The 25038-nt window shown below is 41.1% G+C and overlaps 1 protein-coding gene across 6 annotated transcripts in view; it reads right to left on the reverse strand.

Moving 5' to 3' along the window:
* Positions 1–24054, reverse strand: part of CRPPA (CDP-L-ribitol pyrophosphorylase A) — a 362372-nt gene extending 338318 nt beyond the window's left edge. The window contains exons 1-2 of one of the 6 annotated variants that reach the window (XM_044946504.2): positions 23364–24054; positions 12044–12320 (exon numbers count right to left, since the gene is read on the reverse strand). In XM_044946504.2, the coding sequence (XP_044802439.2) occupies positions 12044–12320; positions 23364–23620 (534 nt within the window). In that variant the 5' untranslated portion in view covers positions 23621–24054. The remainder of the gene's footprint in view (positions 1–12043; positions 12321–23363) is intronic. The other 5 variants (XM_045166361.1, XM_025290931.3, XM_025290928.3 and 2 more) reach the window with 5 other exon arrangements.
* Between the last annotated feature and the right edge of the window lie 984 nt (positions 24055–25038).

Genomic DNA, 25038 nt, shown 5'->3' on the forward strand with positions numbered 1-25038 from the left:
AGAACTAGAACAAATAATTTCACAATTTGTATGGAAATACAAAAAACCTCGAATAGCCAAAGCAATCTTGAGAAAGAAGAATGGAACTGAAGGAATCAACCTGCCTGACTTCAGACTATACTACCAAGCTACAGTCATCAAGAAACATGGTACTGGCACAAAGACAGAAATATAGACCAATGGAACAAAATAGAAAGCCCAGAGATAAATCCATGCACCTATGGACACCTTATCTTTGACAAAGGAGGCAAGAATATACAGTGGAGAAAAGACAATCTCTTTAACAAGTGGTGCTGGGAAAACTGGTCAACCACTTGTAAAAGAATGAAACTAGAACACTTTCTAACACCACACACAAAAACAAACTCAAAATGGATTAAAGATCTAAATGTAAGACCAGAAACTATAAAACTCCTAGAGGAGAACATAGGCAAAACACTCTCTGACATAAATCACAGCAGGAACTTCTATGAGCCACCTACCAGAATACTGGAAATAAAAGCAAAAACAAACAAACAGGACCTAATTAAAATTAAAAGCTTTTGAACAACAAAGGAAACTACAAGCAAGGTGAAAAGACAGCCTTCAGAATGGGAGAAAATAATAGAAAATGAAGCAACTGACAAAGAATTAATCTCAAAAACATACAAGCAACTCCTGCAGCTCAATTCCAGAAAAATAAATGACCCAATCAAAAAATGGGCAAAAGAACTAAACAGACAGTTCTCCAAAGACATACAGATGGCTAACAAACACATGAAAAGATGCTCAACATCACTCATTATCAGAGAAATGCAAATCACAACCACAATGAGGTACCATTTCACGCCAGTCAGAATGGCTGCGATCCAAAAGTCTACAAGCAATGAATGTTGGAGAGGGTGTGGAGAAAAGCAAACCCTCTTACACTGTTGGTGGGAATGCAAACTAGTACAGCCACTATGGAGAACAGTGTGGAGATTCCTTAAAAAAACTGGAAATAGAACTGCCATATGACACAGCAATCCCACTGCTGGGCATACACACTGAGGAAACCAGAATTGCAAGAGACACGTGTACCCCAATGTTCATCGCAGCACTGTTTATAATAGCCAGGACATGGAAGCAACCTAGATGTCCATCAGCAGATGTATGGATAAGAAAGCTGTGGTACATATACACAATGGAGTATTACTCAGCCATTAAAAAGAATACATTTGAATCAGTTCTAACGAGGTGGATGAAACTGGAGCCTATTATACAGACTGAAGTAAGTCAGAAATACAAATACCAATACAGTATACTAATGCATATACATGGAATTTAGAAAGATGGCAACGATGACCCTATATGCAGGACAGCAAAGCAGACACAGATGTATAGAACAGTCTTTTGGACTCTGTAGGAGAAGGCAAGGGTGGGATGATTTGAGAGAATACCACTGAAACATGTATATTATCGTATGTGAAACAGATCGCCATTCTAAGTTTGATGCATGAGACAGGGTGCTCAGGGCTGGTGCACTGGGATGACCCTGGGGGATGCGATGGGGACGGAGGTGGGAGGGGGTTCAGGATGGGGAACACATGAACATCCATGGCTGATTCATGTCAATGTATGGCAAAACCACTATAATAATGTAAAGTAATTAGCCTCCAATTAAAATAAATTTTTTTTAAATTTTTTAAAAATTAAAAAAGTCTTACAAAGTTACATGTTGCATGATTCAATTTATGGAATTCTAGAAAAAACAAAAATATAGGAGCAGAGAACACATCAGTAGTTGACAGGAGTTATTAGAGGAACAAGGGTCTGAATAGTAAAGACAACAAAAGGAAATTCTCTAGAATGTTAGAAAAGTTCTGTGTCCTACCTGGGGTTGTGATTACAAGAATCTTTACAGGTGTTAACACTCTGATTGTACATTCCCCCAAGGTGACAAATGTAGATTTAAACAATATAAATATTCTATCACACATAGATTTAAACAATTTTAAGTATTATGCAGATGGTGACTGCAGCCATGAAATTAAAAGATGCTTACTCCTTGGAAGGAAAGTTACGACCAACCTTGATAGCATATTCAAAAGCAGAGACATTACTTTGCCCACAAAGGTCCGTCTAGTCAAGGCTATGGTTTTTCCAGTGGTCATGTATGGATGTGAGAGTTGGACTGTGAAGAAGGCTGAGCGCCGAAGAATTGATGCTTTTGAACTGTGGTGTTGGAGAAGACTCTTGAGAGTCCCTTGGACTGCAAGGAGATCCAACCAGTCCATTGTGAAGGAGATCAGCCCTGGGATTTCTTTGGAAGGAATGATGCTAAATCTGAAACTCCAGTACTTTGGCCACCTCATGCGAAGAGCTGACTCATTGGAAAAGACTCTGATGCTGGGAGGGATTGGGGGCAGGAGGAGAAGGGGACGACAGAGGATGAGATGGCTGGATAGCATCACTGACTCGATGGACGTGAGTCTGAGTGAACTCTGGGAGTTGGTGCTGGACAGGGAGGCCTGGCGTGCTGCGATTCATGGGGTTGCAAAGAGTCGGACACGACTGAGTGACTGAACTGAACTGAAGTATTATGGGCATGATTTAGATTGCTCAGAAATACTTTGTTCCATGAAAATAAAAGTTAAAGAAATCTTATTTAAAGAGTAGGAAGGAGTATCTGAAAAGTGAGTGATGAAAAAAAAAAAAAAAAAAAAGGAAAGAGTAAAGTCATAAAAGCCAAGGCAGGGGCAAGATTCCAAGGAAGAGCTAGTGAACACTATCAAGTTTAAGACATTCTGTATATACTGTGTCCTCTAAAGCTCAACTCTCATGTCAGTCACCTGGAATTAGCATAAATGCATGGTTCACAGCCAGACTGCCATTACTTCTGACAGCAGTGGGGTGCCCCAGGCCACCAACACTTATGACCAACTGACCCCAAATTCAACAGGTTCCCACAACTCCTATTAAGTTCAGTAATTCACTAGAAAGTGAAGTTGCACAGTCGTGTCTGACTCTTTGCTACCCCGTGGACTGTAGCGTATCAGGCTCCTCCAGCCATGGGATTTTCCAGGCAAGAGTACTGGAGTGGGTTGCTATTTCCTTCTCCAGGGGGTCTTCCTGACCCAGGGATCGAACCCGGGTCCCCCACATTGTAGGCAGATGCTTCTTTGAGTGTGTGGATCACAATAAACTGTGAAAAATTCTGAAAGAGATGGGAATACCAGACCACCTGACCTGCCTCTTGAGAAACCTATATGCAGGTCAGGAAGCAACAGTTAGAACTGGACATGGAACATCAGACTGCTTCCAAATAGGAAAAGGAGTACGTCAAGGCTGTATACTGTCACCCTGCTTATTTAACTTCTATGCAGAGTACATCATGAGAAACGCTGGACTGGAAGAAACACAAGCTGGAATCAAGATTGCCAGGAGAAATATCAATAACCTCAGATATGCAGATGACACCACCCTTATGGCAGAAAGTGAAGAGGAACTAAAAAGCCACTTGATGAAAGTAAAAGAAGAGAGTGAAAAAGTTGGCTTAAAGCTCAACATTCAGAAAAGTAAGATTGTGGCATCTGGTCCCATCACTTCATGGGAAATAGATGGGGAAACAGTGGAAACAGTGTCAGACTTTATTTTGGGGGTCTCCAAAATCACTGAAGATGGTGACTGCAGCCATGAAATTAAAAGACGCTTATTCCTTGGAAGAAAAGTTATGACCAACCTAGATAGCATATTCAAAAGCAGAGACATTACTTTGCCAACAAAGGTTCGTCTAGTCAAGGCTATGGTTTTTCCAGTGGTCATGTATGGATGTGAGAGTTGGACTGTGAAGAGGGCTGAGCGCCAAAGAATTGATGTTTTTGAACTGTGGTGTTGAAGACTCTTGAGAGTCCCTTGGACTGCAAGGAGATCCAACCAGTCCATCCTAAAAACCAGTCCTGGGATTTCTTTGGAAGGGCTGATGTTGAAGCTGAAACTCCACTACTTTGGCCACCTCATGCGAAGAGCTGACTCATTTGAAAAGACCATGATGCTAGGAAAGATTGGGGGCAGGAGGAGAAGGGGACGACACAGGATGAGATGGCTGGATGGCATCACCGACTTGATGGACGTGAGTTTGAGTGAACTCCGGGAGTTGGTGCTAGACAGGGAGGCCTGGCATGCTGCGATTCATGGGGTTGCAAAGTGTCGGACCTGACTGAGCAACTGAACTGAATTCACTAGAATTAGTCAGAGCTCAGGAAAATGCTTATTAGATTAATATGATTATGATGACTTCCATTACAGTTTTATGACAAAGGATACAAATCAGACTAGATCAGTGAAGAGACACATGGGTGAGACCTGGGGAGACCAGAACACAGACCTTCTGTCGTGCCCTCTCCCCTATACACTCAGGCAGCACCACGTTTCCAGCATATCACTGTGCACCAACCAAGTGGCTCCTCCCTGTGCTTCAGTATCCAGAGTTTATTGGGATTTCACTCCCTAAGCATGATTGACTGAACCACTGAGCATGTGACTGAGTTCTGTCTCCAGCAGTATTCCTCTCACCCTGGAAGCCCAGCTGGTTCAAAGCCCCAGGGGTCTTTCTGATAACCAGCCTCTATCCTGAGTCATCTCATCTTATTAGCATAAGCTCAGATGAGATCCAATGGGCTCATGCAAAATAAAGACTCTGGACAAATTTCAAGGATTTATTCTTCCCGCAAGGAACCAGGGACAAAAGCCAGTTGAACTCCTGTACTATACAACAAACTATAAGTGTATTTAATCAGGAATTGGAAAGTTACAGTGATTTCAGAATAGTCAGAGGACAAAGAGGCCAGACTGCAAAGCACTGAGAAGTAAATTGGAGATGAATCAAGAGAAGCAATAAATGTAATTTGTTACTGTAAGTTGATTAGGGAGAAGAGGATAAAACATCATTAGAGATGCAAAAGCAGAGGGCTTGGGAAAGAAACATATGCTAGTAACTAAACATCATCCCTCAGGAGCAAGTCTTTCAGGGGTTGCTGTACTGATAGCAATGAACTGAAAATGAGACCCTTACTGGCAGTTCTTAGAGTATATGTAATAACTAATTAATCCTTTTAAAAAGGATTCTCCCTATATCTTTAGTTTTCAGTGTTCCAATTTATTTTAGTCTTCTAATGCATCCTTTATAACAATGTCCTTAAAACTACGTCCATTTGTGCGTACTAAGTCGCTTCAGTTGTGTCCAACTCTTTGCAACCCTATGGACTCTAGCCCACCAGGCTCCTCTGTCCATGGGATTCTCCAGGCAAGAATTCTGGAGTGGGTTACCATGTCCTTCTCCAGGGGATCTTCCCAACTCAAGAGATGGAACTCAGGTTATCTCCTGTGTCTCCTGCATTAGTAGGCAGGTTCTTTACCCCTAGCGCCACCTGGAAAGTCCCCTTATAACTACAAAATGAAGTGAAGTGAAGTCGCTCAGTCGTGTCTGACTCTGCAACTCCATGGACTGTAGCCTACCAGGCTCCTCCCTCCATGGGATTCTCCAGGCAAGAGTACTAGAGTGGGTTGCCATTTCCTTCTCCAGGGGATCTTCCTGACCCAGGGATCAAACCCAGGTCTCCCACATTCCAGGCAGACACTTTAACCTCTGAGCCACCAGGGAAGCCTGAGACTTCATCTCTTGACTTAAAACTGTGCAGAAATACACAAGTACTTCATATTTGTAAAGGACTCCTATTTTGGCTATATGGCAGACCACAGACCTTGCAAAATCTATTACAATTCTTTAAATGAAGAAATCATAAACAGCTTTTTCTAAGTGATTTTTAAAACTGCCTTTTTAGAAATGAAATTTAAACTATGACCTAAAACTAACATAATAGCAGCCAGAGGCCAAAGAAGTAAAATGGCAGAGAGTCTTGGGTTAAAAAGAGGCATTAGTTTTAAAAAAAGAGAAGTAATGAGGAATTGGATCTTGGGTCTCTGCTACTTGCTTCCTTAGAATTGTAGCCTCAGAGATCCATGAGAAGCTATGCATTTAGTTCAGTCACTCAGTCTTGTCCGACTCTTTGCGACCCTATGGACTGCAGCACACCAGGCTTCCCTGTCCATCACCAACTCCCAGAGTTTACTCAAAGTCATGTCCATCGAGTCAGTAATGCCATCCAACCATCTCATCCTCTGTCATCCCCTTCTCCTCCTGCCTTCAATCTTTCGCGGCATCAGGGTCTTTTCCAGTGAGTCAGTTCTTCACAACAGGTGGACACAGTATTGGAGTTTCAGCTTCAGTCCTTCCAATGAATATTCAGGACTGATTTCCTTTAGGATGTCCTGGTTGGATCTCCTTGCAGTCCAAGAGACTCTCGAGAGTCTTCTCCAACACCACAGTTCAAAAGCATCAATTCTCCAGTGCTCAGCTTTCTTTATGGACCAACTCTCACACCCATACATGACTACTGGAAAACCCACAGCTTTGACTAGATAGACCTTTGTTGACCAAGTAATGTCTCTGTGTTTTAATACGCTGTTTCGGCTGGTCATAGCTTTCCTTTCCATAGCTCCTTTCCAAGGAGCAAGCATCTTTTAATTTCATGGCTGCAGTCACCATCTGCAGTGAGTTTAGAGTCCAAGAAAATAAAGTCAGTCACTGTTTCCATTGTTTCCCCATCTATTTGACATGAAGTGATGGGACCGGATGCCATGATCTTTGTTTTCTGAATGTTGAGTTTTAAGCCAACTTTTTCACTCTCCTCTTTCTCTTTCATCAAGAGGCTCTTTAGATCCTCTTCACTTTCTGCCATAAGGGTGGTGTCACCTGTGTATCTGAGGCTATTGATATTTCTCCTGGCAATCTTGATTCCAGTTTGTACTTCATCCAGCCCAGAGTTTCTCATGATGGACTCTGCATGTAAGTTAAATAAGCAGGGTGACAGTATACAGCCTTGATGTACTCCTTTTCCTATTTGGAAGCAGTCTGTTGTTCCATGTCCAGTTCTAACTGTTGCTTCTTGACCTGCAAACAGATTTCTCAGGAGGCAGGTAAGAAGGTCTGGTATTCCCATCTCTTGAAGAATTTTCCACAGCTTGTTGTGATCCACACAGTCAAAGGCTTTGGCATAGTCAATAAAGCAGAAGTAGATGTTTTTCTGGAACTCTCTTGCTTTTTCCATGATCGAGCGGATGTTGGCAATTTGATCTCTGGTTCCTCTGCCTTTTGTAAATCCAGCTTGACCATCTGGAAGTTCACGGTTCATGTACTATTGAAGGCTGGCTTGGAGAATTTTGAGCATTACTTTGCTAGTGTGTGAGATGAATGCAATTGTGCAGTAGTTTGAACATTCTTTGGCATTGCCTTTCTTTGGGATTGGAATGATTGGATCCAGTCCTGGATCCACTGCTGAATTTTCTAAATTTGCTGGCATATTGAGTGCAGCACTTTTACAGCATCATCTTTTAGGATTTGAAATAGCATTTAAAGAGCAGACTGTACTCAAAGCAAAGACAATACAGCAAAATTGTCTGTCCTGGATTGGGGTCAGGGTGGGGCAGGGGAGCAAGCAAGCTGGGTGTGGGAGTAGTCTCCTCTAAGTAGTAGTAACAGTAGTAGTAGTAGTGTCCTCAAAGTAGTGTTCCCTGGTGGCTCAGTGGTAAAGAATCTGCCTGCAATACAATGCAATGCAGGAGCTGCTGCTGCTAAGTCGCTTCAGTCGTGTCCGATTCTGTGCGACCCCATAGACGGCAGCCCACCAGGCTCCCCCGTCCCTGGGATTCTCCAGGCAAGAACACTGGAGTGGGTTGCCATTTTCTTCTCCAATGCATGAAAGTGAAAAGTGAAAGTGAAGTTGTGTCCGACTCTAGCGACCCCATGGACTGCAGCCTACCAGGCTCCTCCATCCATGGGGTTTTCCAGGCAAGAGTACTAGAGTGGGTTGCCATTGCCTTCTCTGCAACGCAGGAGACATGGGTTCAGTCCCTGGATCAGGAAGATGCCCTGGGAAAGGAAATGGCAATTCACTCCAATATTCTTGCCTGGGAAATCCCATGGACAGAGGAGTCTGGTAGGCTACAGTCCACAGCCGCTGAAGAGTCAGACACGATTTAGCAATTAACAACAATGTCTACAAAATCTCAACCACAAAATTGCCCAAAGTTGCTACATATTGGAAAAGTCCTTGGGATCCCTGGCAGAGGGAACACAAATTCACATTTCAGAAACATACCTTTAATCCCATGGCCAAAGGATTCCTGTTCAGAGTCCTGCCAAACATGGGCTTCCCAATACAAATTGCAAAAGAGGATACAAATCATGAATAAAAGTAAATAGAATTGAAGAGAATTAAACTATCAAGAATTACTGTTGTTATCTATAATATATAAAATATGTTTAAATATTGAAAAGCAAAATAGAAAAAGACTAATCACATTTGAAACATATATAGAACTCCTAGAAATTGATAATTAGTATGATTGCAAAAATACTTTAGGAAGAGATTAAAGCTAAAGAATGGAACAGAAAACTGAAATTACCCAGGACGCAGCCCACAAGAACAAATTGAAAGTATTAACAAGTTGAGACATGAGGACAAGAAAAGGTTTATCCTACATAGAGGTATAGGAGAAAAAGCAGCAAAAGAGGGGGAAAGCTGTCAGGTGGCAAATAGAACAAGGTCAATATTCAATAGGATAATCACTCCGGATTTTCTAGAATTCATTTTAAACAAAATGTAAAATTCATAAAGAACAGTAAATCCAAAGCATAGGGGGGAAAAATCGTATCTTGACATACCAGAGACACTGCATAATAGCTTAAAAATTCTTACATGCAACCAGACAGAAAAGGAAGATTACTTTCAAGGGATACCATTATATTCATTAGCAGAGTTCACAAAAGGTGTATTACAGTCAGGAGATAATGACATAATGTATTTTCAAGGTACCAGGGAAAAAAAAGCTATACACTTAGAATTTTATACTCTGACCAACTATCAAAAGTAAAAAAACTAAAAGTAAAAGAAAATAAAAGAAAAGCAAAAAAAAAAAAAAAAATGACTAACAGCTGCCCTACTAAAGTCACCTTGCCTCTATGGAACCCAAGAATAAGAACGCAGCATATACAGATAAAAGAAAGGAACTGGTGTCCTGGCAACACTTCTGAGCCTCCATACACAGACAACCTAATTTTACCCTTAATTTGGAGAATCTTAGTCTCTTAAAGTAATACATCACCATTAATTAGGATTTTAAACCAAAATGTAATGTAAGTTAAAACATCAGAGTTATCTGAAGCCTGTACACCCACCAAGGGTCTGTCACAGCCTCAGAAAATCATTCAGGAGGTGATTTATCTCCAGGGACCCTTGGGAAGGGCTTGAAAATTAAGAGGCAAGAAAACAGGTGATCAGTTAAGCACAATTTAAAATAACAAAGGAGAATGAGTTCAAAGGAATCCCAGGCAAACAATAGTCAGGGTGTTCCAAGCAAAATCTTTAATTCAGACTGGGCTTCTGCAATTTACCTCATGTTAAAAACAATGCCAATTCTTCCCCCCAATTCAAGAACTTCAACTACTAATAGTGTAAGTCTCAATTAACTGCTGTTTTGTTTTGTTTTTATTAGAATTTAGAACAGTGTAGGAGAGGTGACAGGAAATGATGTCTCAGTTTCCTGAGGCTATTTATTGGGTCACTCCCCTCAACATTCTAAGGAAATTAGAATGAGCAAAATAAATTCCCAGTCAAAAACTGTACTGTTTAAAGCAAACTGTTCTTGAGTAGCAGAAACTAGCTTTTCATTGCCCTTGAGCTCTTTTACAACTCTCATAAATTATAGATAACTGACAGTAAATCAAAAATCATTGCTGCCTATACATTTGCCAATAGATTTTGCCCAGTTCAACTGGCATCCCACACGCCATGGACAAAAATACAGCTTTGTCTATTTGTGAATTCATTTCAACATTCCTTTATTCCACATAAATCTGTTCTTCTCTGCATTGTAACATCTGTCTGGTTCCTGATGGCAGTAAAATCCTTAACATGCTCCTTATATTTTTATGAAAATAATTTTACACTCGTGAAAATTATCCCTTAACACCAACAAAAACAATGCTGTATTTCTTAAGGACCAAACTTCTGAAGTTTTCTTAAATTCGTTGTAAAGATTTAGCTTTAAACCAACTTCTTAATGTCATCAGAAAGTTTCAGATTTAATTAAAATACAATTTACTTTACTTAGAATGCATAATGAGATTGAATCTTACAAGTTATACTCTGATTAACACACTTAAGAAAATTAGAGTCTAAAAGGAATTCTAACAAAACTGCAACTAATAAGAAACCACTAACTGCTCCACATTTTTATATTCTACTGGTCACCTTTTTTTAGTCACCTGTTACATGACATTCTCAGCACATTAAATAGCTCAAATTAATATTTTGCCTTTCAGATACATTACCAAAAGGATCACTTTATAAACAATCTTAGAAATTCTCTGAAACTCAAAAAAATCCAAATGTTTGATCTTCACAGTGAGTGTAAGTGATATTTTTCCAAAAGGCAAATAGGCAAAGAGCCATAATTTTATTTGTACTATGGTATGCATTAGACTTTGCATCTGCCCAAATTACATAGACTTTCCTAAGAACTTTTAAACTTGTAAAGTTTTGCTCGAATTCTTAAGAGTTATAAATCTTTGGTCCTTTTATTTCTCCTTGTCACTCTTGTACCTGACCACATTGCTTCTACCACAGTCGAAGAGCATGGAGAAGAGCAAGAGCTCACAGAAAACACAAGAGCCATGAGACAGTCATCTGGTCGCTAATGTTCCTGCAACATAATTTTCACTACATCAAAATACCACCTAGAAGTTGAAGATAAGAAAAATGTTTCATTTTACCTATGGAATTCTTATATACATCTGAATTGTAAAGAAGTTCATGTTGGAGAGGGATGAAATAAGGAGCCATTTCCTGAAAATTAAAATCCAAATACATATAGATAACTAAACAGAAATCAAAGATTGTCTTTCCCAACTGAGTATAACTTCCTGCCCATCCAGATGGCTAAAAGGCCTGCAGTGACTCCTCCTGTTGGGTCTACAATCTTTGGAGGAAACTACTGTCTTAGATACTGTAATTGTTACAGTAATAACACTTTAAATATTTAGCACTTTACTAGGGGTCGCAAAGCGTCGGACACGACTGAGCAACTGAACTGAACTGAACTGATGCAGTTAATATATGCATAATTTCCAATTCTAAAAGCAACCTTACAAGTTAGCATCTATATCTTTAGAAGGAAAATGAGCTCAAAGAAGTTGAGAAAGTTGAACATACCATACTACTAATAATTAGAAAAACAGAATTGGGCGTAAGTCTGTTCAACTCCACAGCCTATTTCTATTATACTATATCAAGTCTGGGCCATAAATTTTCACTAAGTCTCAAATTTAGACCACCAACTTAAGTTTAGTAACTATTATGCTATTTATAGGATTTTAGCCTATTAGTCTATAAAAAACAAGTATGTCCCAAAGATTACAAGAGGCCTTCTGCTATCCTGTGTTTATTTTGGTGAAATAGAAGTGAACACAGCATTTTGTCATCCTAAGATTATTCACTTTAGGGGATGTAAAAATAATGCCTGGCTGTTTGTGCCAGAAAATAAACCATTTTTGAAGACTGAAAAATTGAGTGAAATGTGCCAGGGTTGTTTTTTTTTTTTACATGATACAACTCCTAGACTTTTTACAAGATTTCTTAGCCATTTTTAGGTAAAAGAATGGAACTAAATGTGCAGCTAAGGTCCACCCATTTGTATCTGTACTCTAGCGACTTTATTGCATTCTTCTCCAAATAGCTCATATTATATTATGATAAATGACTACATAGCAAAAGAAATCCCAGAACAGTCTCAAAATCTATAATAGTATAAACTTCCTAAAACAAATTAGCATAATGTCTTAGGTAATCTTGCCCATTTTAATTAACTTGACATTTAAATCCAATTCCATCAAAATCTAGCAAATCAATTGTGTGCTATAGTGTTTGCCCCTTTTATCCATTCTCAAAAGTATTCAAATACTTACCCCATGTTCCTGAGCAGCTGTGACAACTTTAAGGAGGACATCTTCCTCAACAAATGGTCTCACAGCATCGTGGATGATCACTACTTCTGGCTTTGAGAGTCTACAGTTGGGTTGATCCTCTGCCAGTGCTTTCAGACCATTAAAAATTGACCTGTGGCGGGTCACTCCAGCTTCAACCAGTGAGATACGTTTATGCTGGTACCTCTGAATAATTCCCTTCATTGTTTCCATGTTCTCTCCAGTTACTGCCACAATAATGTCCTTTATCCAAGATACTCTGCAAGGAAAGGATGCACCCATTTCGTATCAGTTGATTCTTAAACAACGGAGTTAGTACCAAAACTGGGTTACCAATAAGTACAAACACATCTTCATAAGGACATTAAAAACTCAAAGTTATTAACTAACTCAATTTCATGCATTTTAATCAGGTCTAGTAAAGGGGTTAAGAATTTGAATTTTTCATACTGTAGATAGAAACACAAATATAAGTTGTGTTTTTCAATACATAGTGTGAAAGTACCTTTATGATGAAACATAGCTGTACCTTTATTGTAAAACAAAGATAAGATATACATATCATGCATTTATTAGGGTAAAATTAAATAATTAGAGTATACATCAGTAGATTGAAATAAAAAAATGTAAAACTATGCTTTTAGGTTGCTCTTTTTTCCTCCAAATAATTCTCTTCATTGCATAGGAACAATTCAAAGCACTTTTGAATTCTAGAAGTTCTTTCTCTTTGAGAAGTCCATCGAGTCAGCAACAAAGTTGGATCACTGAACTAAATTTGGCTTACATCAAGGTGAAATATTTTAGCTTAAATAGGGAAACGCAGCTAATTAAATCTGTTTAAGTATAAGTCAGGCTTAAATAAAACAAAACATATATTAAGGAAATATAAAATTAAAGGAATTCATCTGTTGAGTTAGATACAAAACAGACCAGTTTTGTTCTGTTCTAAAACACTTTCTTCAAGACCGAGTGACACACAAACGTTCTCCATCCACGGCACTGAGAGGCGGCGGCTGCAGGGGGGCTGGGCAGACCTCTCTGGAACACCAGTGCTAAGAGAGGCAAACACCATTACACACTTAGAGTTCCACAGGCCCAAGCCAGGAAAACTGCCTCTGGCCCGTGTCATCAACTCTGATTAAAGGTCACTGTAAAATCTAAAGGCATTCTTTGCCTGTGAGATCCTACATGTTCGTGCTGGACAGTTAAGTCTTATATTCACTTTTAAAGAGACGGAAGAAGGGTCTCAAAATGACTGAATAATGAAATTAAGTATTGAACAATGAAAAATACTGGATTGCTTTGCTCAAGAATTAACCATCTCCTGCCTTCTGCTATTGAACAAACCCACCCTGAAACCCAGAACTCCATTCTGCCTGTGGCTACAGCAACACTGCACTGACGAATACAACCACAACTTTCGTTTTAAGTCCTTTCCCTTAACAAATGTCTGTTGAGCACTGAATAAATGATCAGCCTTGAGTACACACTGGAAATAGTTACTGCTTTCGCAGAGCTTACAGAGGACACAAAGAACACCAACAACTGCTAAGCTGCTGTCAAGGAGAGGTCCAGACTTCAAGACCGCACACATTCCATTTTGACCAACGTAGCAAAGGCCAAGATGATGCTCCCTAGGGAAGCAGAGTTTTCTCAAGTGGAGAGAGGCAGGAAAACAGACAAAAGGATTTGAAAGGAGAATGAGAGGGATGGTTTAAGCAAAGGCCAAGACAAGGTCCTGAGGACCTAAGAGGAAATACCCATGAAAAGGCCCAGGCAAGTGACAGGCTGGCCTACTCCATGGAATCCTCCAAGGCCACGTGAGGGGTGTTGGTCTTCAATCTTAAAAAGACCTCCAGGGGTGACCTCCCTGGAGGTCCAGTGGTTAAGGTTCCACCTTCCAATGCAGGGGGTGCAGGTTTGATCCCTGGTTAGGGAGCTATGATCCCACATGCCTTGAGGACAAAAAAACAAAACGTGAAACAGAAGCAACGTTGTAACAAAATCAACAGAAGACTTTAAAAAGATGGTCCACATCAAAAAAATCTTTAAAAAAAAAAAAAAAGAGAGAGTAACAGGAATCCATAGAAAAGCTTTATGCAGGACATTTACACCCAAATTAACAGTCACTTCCCCCAGGGTTCTAAGCACTGTTCAATGACAAAATGGAAATCGTGGTAGTCAAAATAATAAGTCTCGAATGACATCACCTAACTCCCAAAACCGAGAATATGTAACATTACCTAACAAAGGAACTTTGCATATGTAATTAAGTTAAGGATCCTGAATTGGAGAGACCCATCAGGGCTATTTGGGTGAGTCCAATAAAACCACAAGAATTGAACAGGGAAAGAAAGACAAAAGGGTTGAGGGACAAAGTGTGGGAACAGAAGCATCAGTCATTATGACATAGGATCATAAGTCCCAGCGGGGCTTCCCTGGTGGTTCAGTGGTAAAGAATCCACCTACCAATGCAGGAGACACAGGTTTGATTCCTGGGTCAGGAAGATCCCCTGGAGAAGGGAATGACAACCCACTTCACTATTCTTGCCTGGAGAATCCTACGGACAGAGGTGCCTAGTGGGCTACAGTCCATGGGGTCACAAAGAGTCAGACACTACTTAGCAACTAGGCAACAAAAAAAAGCCCCAGAATCTGAGAGAGCAAATGGACTGCCACCTGGCAAGTAAACAGACTGTACCTAAAAGACTCCAAAAAGAGCATAGCGCTGCTAATACCTTTATTTTAGCCTTATGAAACCGATTTTTTGACCTCTGACATCCAAAAGGTTAAGAATGTATTTAATATTACTTTAAGCCACTGAGTTCATGGAAATGTTTATAGGAGCAACTGCTCCTGCTGCTAAGTCACTTCAGTCGTGTCTGACTGTGTGACTCCATAGACGGCAGCCCACCAGGCTCCCCCGTCTCTTGGACTCTCCAGGCAAGAACACTGGAGTGGGTTGCCATTTCCTTCTCCAATGTATGAAAGTGAAAAGTGAAAGTGAAGTCGCTCAGTTGTGTCCGACTCTTAGTGACCCCATGGACTGCAGCCTACTAGGCTCCTCCATCCATGGGATTTTCCAGGCAAGAGTACTAGAGTGGGGTGCCATTGCCTTCTCTAGCAGCTACTAATTTAAGAGCATAAACTTTACCCTGACTGCAAGATGGAGAATAGATTGGGTAGACAAAGGATGCAGATAGACTAGGTTGAAGTCTATCTGAATAGAGGCTCCTGCTGAAGTCTGGTACAAGACAATAATGGTATCCTGGCTATCAGATGGAGGCTGTGTATGAGAGATATTAATAGTAATCTTCCTGATTTAGCGGCAATAATCCTCCTGAGTCAGTAAGAAAGATGGGCAAAATAAATCATTTATCATGTAACATGAAATAGCTAACATCGATTAACTTACTAAGTCTTAAGCATTAGTCATCTTTTAACTCACATAATCCTCATGCTGTATACTGTCTCACATGGGAAAGAAACATCAGGAGCTGATACTCAAATATCTTTATTTTCCTATATTGCCATCTGATGCCAAAAACAACTTGAAAAAAAAATTACCATTTTTCATCAAAATACAGCATTCTATCTTCTAGAATTTAGGCTCCATGACAGCAAAGACAATGTGAGTTTTGCCCATTGCTTTGCACCTAGAAGGTACTTGATAATTATTTGGTACTCAATAAAAATTTTGGTCTGACACATCTACCAGGATCTTACAATAAAGCATAGTTCCAAGGATTATGAAAACACAGAAAGCTCTCCTCATCAACCTGGAGAGAGAATGAAAAGCAACGAAAATGCCTTCCCCGGGCAATGTCGCTTGTTGCTCGTTTTGATGAGTATGACTCTTTATTCTGATTTCTAGATTCTAAGGGTTCCAAGGGGCTTCCCTGGTAGCTCAGATGGTAAAGAATCCACCTGCAATGCAAGAGACCTGGGTTCCATCCATGGGTTGGGAAGATTCCCTGGAGGAGGGCATGGCAACCCACTCCAGTATTCTTGCCTGGGAAATCTCATGGACAGAGGAGCTTGGCAGGCTACAGTCTATGGGGTCACAGAGTCAGACACAACTGAGCAATTAACACTGTCACATACCATCACTGTCAAAGATCCAAGGATGGCTGGGACTACTAATCATTTGTCAGGCACCTTGGGGAAATTGTAATCACAAAGCAAAGCAAAGCAACAACCGTCACAGAATACAGACCAAAAAATATGCAGTTATCTGTGTAGGCGATAAGGAGGATTGTGGAAGATGACTAAGTATGAGTTGATCTGGGCTTCGCCAGTGGCTCAGCAGTAAACAATCCACCGGCAATGCAGGAGCTGCAGGAAACTTGGGTTCGATCCCTGGGTCAGAAAGATCCCCTGGAGGAGGGCATGGCAACCCACTCCAATATTCTTGTCTGGAGAACTCCATAGACAGAGGCGGACTATGGTCTGTAAAGTCACAAAGAGTCAGACACGACTGAAGCAACTTAGCAAGCATGCAGGCATGGGTTGCTTTTTGTTTTGTAATCCATCTATCCCCAAACCTATCGCTGCAAACTTAGCAACTGTCAGAACTTCCATCCTAAATCTTACAGTGTTGACTTCCCTGGTGGTGCACTGGATAAGAATCTGCCTTGCAATGCACAGGACACAGTTTCAATCCCTGGTCTGGGAAGATTCCATATGCCACAAGGAAACTAAGCCCAAGCACCACAACTACTGTGCCTGCGTGCCCTAGAGCCTGTGCTCTGCAATGAGAAGCACAGCAGTTAGAATCCATCTCATGCAACAAAGACTAGCCCTTCATCTCCTTCACTAAGCTGCCAACTCACAGAAAGCAAAGGCCATACCCCAGAGTGTGGCTCACACTAAGCTTTCAGTAATATTAATAGGCGCAAAAGCAGCTAAGATATATTCACTGTTTACTAAGTGCCATGCACTATTTGGAGCCTGTGCCTCTAATAGTTCACTTAATATTCACATCAGCTCTGAATGAAGTCACTATTATCTTCATTTCACAGATGGGGCAATGACCTGCCCACATGATACAGCTAGAAAGTGACATGACTTGGGTATACCCCTATCTGACTTGGGAGCTCACACTCTTAATGTCTATAAAAGCGCTAACACTGAGCAGTCATAAAATCCATCAGAGGAAAAAAAAAGTCATGTCTGGATCATCATGTCCCCAGAAATTCATTTACTGTGAACATTACCGCTGCATTCGTAGTCAAAAATGGTCAAGTTTATTTCTTAAGATTTAAGCAAATCTCAGTATTTCTTCTTTCATTCATTTAGCCATTCATCAAACATCCAGTAAGCATCTGTCATTTGCCAGACATTAAACTAGACACTGGTGATCTGGTAACAAAAAATTCCTGACCTCACAGACTATATACCAAGAAATATATGATAAATGAACCAGTAGAAAAGAGAAATCTTATACTATTAGGAATTAAAATATGCTCTTGAGTTTTATTAGGAGGACATCACACTAAGTTTGCCTTTTTAAATAGAGAAGTTTTAAGTACATGTTCAGCTGTATCAGTGAACAGGATTTTCTTCTTCGACAAGCGCTTAACCTACTCACCTTTTACCTTCCATAGTCTACTCTATCAAAAAGTTTAAAGCAACTTTTAAAGAATTGTTGCTTTTTTGATCAAAAGTCACATGAGATTAAATGTTAAAACAGAATAATTAAGAGGGAGAAAGACAGGACATTACTTGACAATTGTCATTCAAATATATCTGTTGTGAGTTAATGAACACCCACAGGTAAATCCCAATTTTAGTAGAATGCCTTAAAATAGCTATAAAATGATCACCTATGTTCTATCTATAGTATCAAATGGAAAGGAGTCCAATAAAGTAAAATGTAGATTATGCAGATATACTTGTGGCCTTATATCACTCCAAACAATTTTTATGAGGTTCTGAACAGAAAAATGTCTTAAACGAATGTTTCTCAAACTGCAGATTTCAAAACCCATTAGGAGCAGGAGTGCAAGCTCAGTCATGTCTGGCTCTTTGAGACTCCATGGACTGTAGCCAACCAGGCTCCTTTGTTAATGGAAGTTTTCAGGCAAGGATACTGAGTGAGTTGCCATTTCCTACTCCAGAGGATCTTCCCAACCCAGGGATCGAACTCACATCTCTTGTGTCTCCTGCACTGACACGTGGATTCTTGAGCACTGGTGCTACCTGGAACCCGTTAAAGTATCATCAGATCAATTTCCTAAGTTTAGCCCAACAGTTTTGCATAAATAGTAATTAATAGAAAAGTGAAAACAGAATGTATAGCAAGTAATAAGGATAGATACTGTTCATGAAATTCTCTCAAATTTGTTGTATGCAGTCACATATGTGTCATTAAATCATGAGCAAAATCTTATAAGAATAGGTCACAATGAAAAAGTTCAGAAAAATGTTTTAGCCAGCTCTTAAGAGATAATGGGCTTGTTATGCTGTTTTGTTCAGCAACCAAGCATACATCCAGCACTTGCAAGCCCTTGTAAGTACTGTTTGTGTTTCAGAGGATTTATTCACATACTTTTCTAGTTATAGAATTAAAAGCCTTTTACAGTATTAAAATTTAATAATGTAGAATCAGGAGACTAAGAAAGGCCTTAAGTACCTCACACAGTGCATAGTGAACAAATATTTGCTGAATAAATGGATCTGGCCGACCTCCTTAGCTGAAGGCAAGTCCACACCGAACCCCCTGTGTAGCTGGATTTTATCAAGTTCTGAATATTTCCTTCCCAGCACATTCCATAGGCAATTACAGACCTAACCTCAAGTTTCATTACACCTACAGACATTTTGAGGAAAAAAACACAGTATGCCAGATACTATTTTCTCTCAGAATATTTTAAGAGTATATTGAAATATATTTCTATCAATATGTGTATTATATTTTTAAAATGAGTATTACAGGTAGATTCTGCTCAGACAGTTCAGCAAGATCAGTTGAAAACAGATTTAAACAAATGCTTTTTAAAAACAGATGGAAAAATCAGGCCCTGTTAATACCCCTTAAGTGCTCTCACCCAGGCTGCAGAAGTTTGGCCCCCAGGGAGAGGGGCAGCTGTAACTCATCGCCCGGACACTCACCATGGAAATCAGGCCTCGGGATCGTCCTGCGGCCATCATTCCTCCTCCTCCTAATCCATCCTGATATTTTATTATTTTTTTTAATTTAAACTTATTTATTTTAATTGGAGGCTAATTAGTTTACAATGTTGTATTGGTTCTGCCACACATCAACATGAATCCGCCACGGGCATACATGTGTTCTCCATCCTGAACCCCCCTCCCATCTCCCTCCCTGTACCATCCCTCTGGGTTATCCCAGTGCACCAGCCCCAACCCTGATATTTTACAAGTAAAATACTGAATTGGTGTGAAGGGGCTGGCTCCTCACTGCCTTGACACATCTCTTTAATGCGGCCCATGAAGGCCTCCAGTGGTCAAGCCCAAAATACCAGTCCTGGTCTTCTCTCTTGTCTCACAGGGGCCCCGGGGGAGCTGATGGGAATGTAAATCTCCAATCACCTGATCTCTTCAAAACTCAATCCCACTCCATTTCTTCTAAGATATAGGCCTCTTCCTTCACCTGATTCAGACTTAACCTTTTCATTAATGAAGCACTCAGACAAAAATTTTAACTCAAATTTAGGTATCTGAGCAATCACTCAAAAGCACCCTTAATTCATCTCTTTTTCTGAATCCTTAATACAACTAATCACTAAAAACTGCCAATTCCTGTCTTCAAAATATTTCTCCTATGTTCCCTACTCCATTCCTACTTTCAGCTTAATGAAAGCTATCCATATTGCTCATTTGGATTAACAGTTATTGCTTTCTATTCTCTTACACTAACAGAGTTTGTAGTGGTTTTCAGGAATTCAGTGGGACAGAACAATTTTTTTAAGTACACAAAAAATATTAAAGAAAATTTCAGAAGATCAAATAAGCCAGACGTTAACACATTGAAAAACACCATGGAGTCTTAAACTATTACTAAAAATGGACTTTCATCAATCTTTCAAGTAATAAGAAAGCAAACGAGTCTCAAAATCCATGGTTGCCATAACATACAAATTGACAAAATGAATTTTTCATCTGGAGTTATCAGACTCATGGAGACCAACTCATATTAACCAAATTAAAAGGCTCTGAAACATGAATCTGAATGCCAACGTATTAATATACAATGATATACATTACTATCACAATGTCTGGAAAACTGTTTGATCAACACAACAGCAAATTTTCTTCCTATAAAAGATTTCTATGGAAAGCCAATTTATAATAATGTTTTTTGATGAGCATGAAACCTTATCAAGGAACATCTTAAGCAGTGTCCTCAAGAACTCAGGAAGCCTCAGGAGCTATGGAGAGAGAGAAGTGTGCCTAAATTTGTTCAAATCTATGGTCACAGGAATTTCTACCCAGCCCACCATCAGCATGAATCTGAATAAATATGGCCAAAGTTTGCTTCTCTTTTTTGCTTTCATTGTAGTTGCCATTTGACTCTATTTAACTATTCCAGGTTAACTTTCTTTAAGTATTTGAAGCCAGAAATTAGAGTGCTAGCCGGAATTTTTACTTTCTCTTTCAGACCTGGGAATATATATTTTTTTAATCAGTAAAATGTCAATATCACTCGATCCATTGTGAGTAGATTCCACAACTTAATTGTCAGAGCTTTATGCCCCTGCCAATAATACCACTATCACATGATTTCTTACAGCAGTGATTCCTTTTACAAACTCAGGTCATAGTTATGTAAAGGATTCATACCCTTGACCTCAGTTCCTCATTAACAAAAAGGAAAAAAATCAAAGTTCTCTTTAAGTTATAATCTGTGATTCAATTTACATTTTATTTCCCCCTAAAAAGCCAGAGAAGGCAATGGCACCCCACTCCAGTACTCTTGGCTGGAAAATCCCATAGATGGAGGAGCCTGGTAGGCTGCAGTCCATGGGGTCGCCAAGAGTCGGATACAACTGAGCGACTTCACTTTCACTTTTCACTTTCATGCATTGGAGAAGGAAATGGCAACCCACTCCAGTGTTCTTGCCTGGAGAATCCCAGGGACAGGGGAGCCTAGTGGGCTGCCGTCTATGGGGTCGCATCAAGTCGGACACGACTGAAGCGACTTAGCATTAGTATTAGCAAAAAGCCAGAATGAAACTTTAAAACTTCTAAAAATGTTTTTAATCAACTTCTGAAAGACCTTTGTTCTTAGTACAACCTACAAATTATTTTACATTTGATCCTTTCAGTATAATGTCTGTAATGCAGAGATCTGAACAAGCTGTATAATCTCGGTATACTAAACACATATATACTGCTACACATATAAAGGCTAATTGTAATATACACCCACACTAAACTAGTTTGGATAGACGTGGAACCTCCATCTCACCAGTTAAAGCCTTTCATCATTATGTCTGAGATCTGTGTGAGTTCAGGGATTCTTTTAAATCTCATTTAATCTGATCATTAAAGAAATTTCAATGGCACACAAGTAAAAGGTGGCTAGACTAGGAAAAAAAAAATGTGTATTTTTCCAATTTCAACTGAAGCAGAAAAACAATATGAAGTCCCAGACGGTTCACAAGGCAAACCTCTCAATGTCTCCTCCAACTTCTCAATTTTGCAAAGATAGGTGCTTTAACGTGCAGCATGTTTGAAAAGTAAAATACTTCCTTTAGTCTGCCCTAGGCGCTAAGGATCTCATTGGAAAATGAGACCCTTGCTCGTAATTTCTCTATGGCCATGGAACACTTCACTTGGCCAATGGTGAAGCCTCCAGTGTTCTGACAAGTATCTGGCAGTCTAGTTGCTCTTTTGAAAGTTTCAACCAGCTGTCTCTACAACTGCACACAGTTGCTATCTGTCTGCCCTGTCTTAAACAGTACTTTTAATTCCTGGGCCTTTCCAGGGTTCTACGACTTCCATCAACTTGTTTCCTTCACAGCTCTTCTACCTGACCGTTGTGCCTCCACTTCCTTGGGCCTGCTGAAATGTATGGGTTCTAGACTGCCTTTCTTCCCGAGTTTGTTGTTCTCTTCCCTGCTCCACCCCCTTTCGCTTTCATGTTTCCATTGTGGGGCCATACAGTTTCACTTGCTTTGGGTAGATAAGTCGACATGTAATAAACGTTTACACGGCATTGTTCCACTGAAAACTAAACTAGTCATGCTTCTTAACATTTCCCTATCCTATTTCAGGGCCAAACTTGAGCGGTGGGGCCTCCTTTAAGTCCTTAGGACCAAAAGACAAGAGCTTCCATAATTTACCCTTCGGGATGAAATGCCCTAGGTCTTTTAGCTCCATGCTCTAGAAAAACTATTATCAGCCTGTGGAACCCCATTCTTTAACCAATACAATGGCTTTCATTTGGCAAACGGCTAGGAAGCACCCATATATATCCCCCTGTAACACAGGGTTTCCAAGGATTTCCTGAGACATACCCCAACATCATCATATTCCATAAATTCCTCACACACTGTAATAGGACCAAGAATGATCTCTGTTTCAAAATGGAGGTTTTGATTAGTTATTATTCCTATTAGGATTGTATTACTGCTGTGACCAAATTGGGCTTTCCTGATGGCTCAGTTGGCAAAGAATCCTGCCTGCAATTCAGGAGCCCCAGATTCAATCCCTGGGTGGGAAGGTCCCCTAGAGAAGGATACCGCAACCCACTCCAATTCTTGCCTGGAGAATCCCATGGACGGAGGAGCTTGGTGGGCTACAGTCCATTGGGTTGCAAAGAGTGATCAAATTATGTAAAAATCGAAAAAAAGTCTTATTTTTAATTCAACAAGGCCTTCCCAGAATTCTTTTTCTTTAAAATTGATACTTTTAAAAATATACACCTAACTCATTCCACGTTGCCTTCTGGAAGTTTAACCACCACAGCAACACTTATGTGGACCTTTGTACTTCTCCCCCACTTCCAATCGCTCCAGCTGCACCCCAAAATTCACATCACGCACACAGGGCCCAGAGTTAGAACTAAACGTCCCCAGCCCTAACCCAAGCACTCCCGAGGGCGACTCCACAGGCCGGCGGCTGGGGCAGTAAAGGACTCCGTGGCGCCTCTCCAGGCTCCCCTTCTGTGAAGGGCTAACAGGAATGGGGCCTGAGCGGGGGGAGTCCGGCCCCGCAGTCCGCTCAGGGCGGGCGCCAGCGCGAGCGCAGCCCCAGGAGCAGGTGCGGCGCGCGGGCCGCCCTGGGCGGGGAGCGGCGGGCCGGGGACCGCGAGGCGAGCCCGGCGCCGCCTTACCTCTCCAGGGCCTGCAGGGTGTAGCTGATGAGCGGCCTCTCCAGGATGGGGCAGAACTGCTTCGGGGTGGGGACGCCCATCCTCTCCCCGCTACCCCCCGCCGGCAACACGGCCGCCACAGCCGGCGCGCGACACCCGGCTTCGGCCCCGAAGCGGCTCAGCGAGGAGGCCGAGGCCGCCGCGTCCGCGCCGCGCAAGCCACGCAGGCGAGGCCCCGGCTCCGCGGGCCCGGAGCCGCCAGGCGGCCCTGACTCCATGGCGGCGGGCGGCGCGGCGCGCCCCGCTCGCCCGGGGTCCGCTCGGGGCCTCGGCCGGGGCCGGGCGGGAGAGGCCGGGCGGGGGCAGAGCGGGCACACGGATAGCGCCCACCCGAGCCGCGCGGGCCTGGCCGCCCCACGTCCCCAGGGGAGGATCTAGCTGCCAGTCTTCCCTCTCGGCGCGTCTTCGGCCTCAGTCCCGAGCCCAGCGCCCCCGGGAGGGCTGAGTTTCCCTGCTCTCGCCTTCTCCAGCAGGCCCAGCAGCCCCCGCAGGTGTCAGCTCTCCCTAAGTGCCTACGGGTCTCCTTAAACCTAACAGCTGTGCTCAGGCCGTAGAGGTCAGGTCTCCCTCCCATTCCCTCTCCCCTCGGAGAGATTTAAAGAGATTTGGATGGGAGTCACGAGATGGGCCAGAGAGATGTAGATGTACATCTCGATTATCTTTCATTCCGCTCGTGAGGCTTCCTGGCTCCTCAGGTAAAGACAGGTGGGTGGGCAAATATGAAATATCATTGAGTCAAACTGCCGCGGTTACCAAATTTGTCTGCAAATCGGAAACACCTGGGGAGCTCAAAAAACGCTGACTGGTATGTCCCACCCTCAGAGACTGGGTTTAATTGGCCTGAGCTTTGGAATGATTTTAAAGATCCCCAGGTGATTCTAATGAGCAGGCACGTTTTTTTTTTTTTTTTTTTTTTTTTGAAACCACGAAGCCAAAGCAGTAATACTAATAATTGCTGAGTAGTCGGCACACAGTATCTCATTTAATCTCCAGGAGAACCCATCTATTGCCATTCCACTTATACACAGGCGGAAACAAAGTTGACTGTTTAAATAACTTGTGTAAGATTGCACCCTTAATGGCCTTTGCCCAAAAGTACAGCCAGAGTTGAAGAATTCCAGGGCCAAAGCCTATCATGCCCTTATTTAGTTCTGTCTTTGATAGCAGTGTTTACCTTGAAAATGTACTGAAATATTTGGAGTGTCGAAGCAGACTGTATTAGGCCTCTGGAATGTAAACTCCTTGAGAGCAGGGTCCTTACTTTTTTGGTTTGGGTACTGTCCTGGAATATAAGTGAAGCTTAATAAATACTTACTGAATAAGCTACAAATTCAATGAATGATAGTCAAAGTATATATAATTAAATATTTACTAATTTATGTTTATAATTAATCTTATATTAATATAAGATTCATTAAAAAGGAATCTTTTATATATTATCAGGTTATAATATTCCAATTCAGTATTTTTAGCCATTTTCCCAGTTTAGAATAAAACATACAAAATTAAGATTTACCTTTCTACTCTTATTGTCTTTTATTTGATCTTATTATTAAAAGCACTGTCAGTTTCACATCGGTTACTTTTATTATAATTAATCTTTAGCTCTGTTCTACTTAAATTTTGTCAGGTCACT

The sequence above is a fragment of the Bubalus bubalis genome, chromosome 8, assembly GCF_019923935.1.
Source record: "Bubalus bubalis isolate 160015118507 breed Murrah chromosome 8, NDDB_SH_1, whole genome shotgun sequence".
NCBI lineage: Eukaryota > Metazoa > Chordata > Mammalia > Artiodactyla > Bovidae > Bubalus > Bubalus bubalis.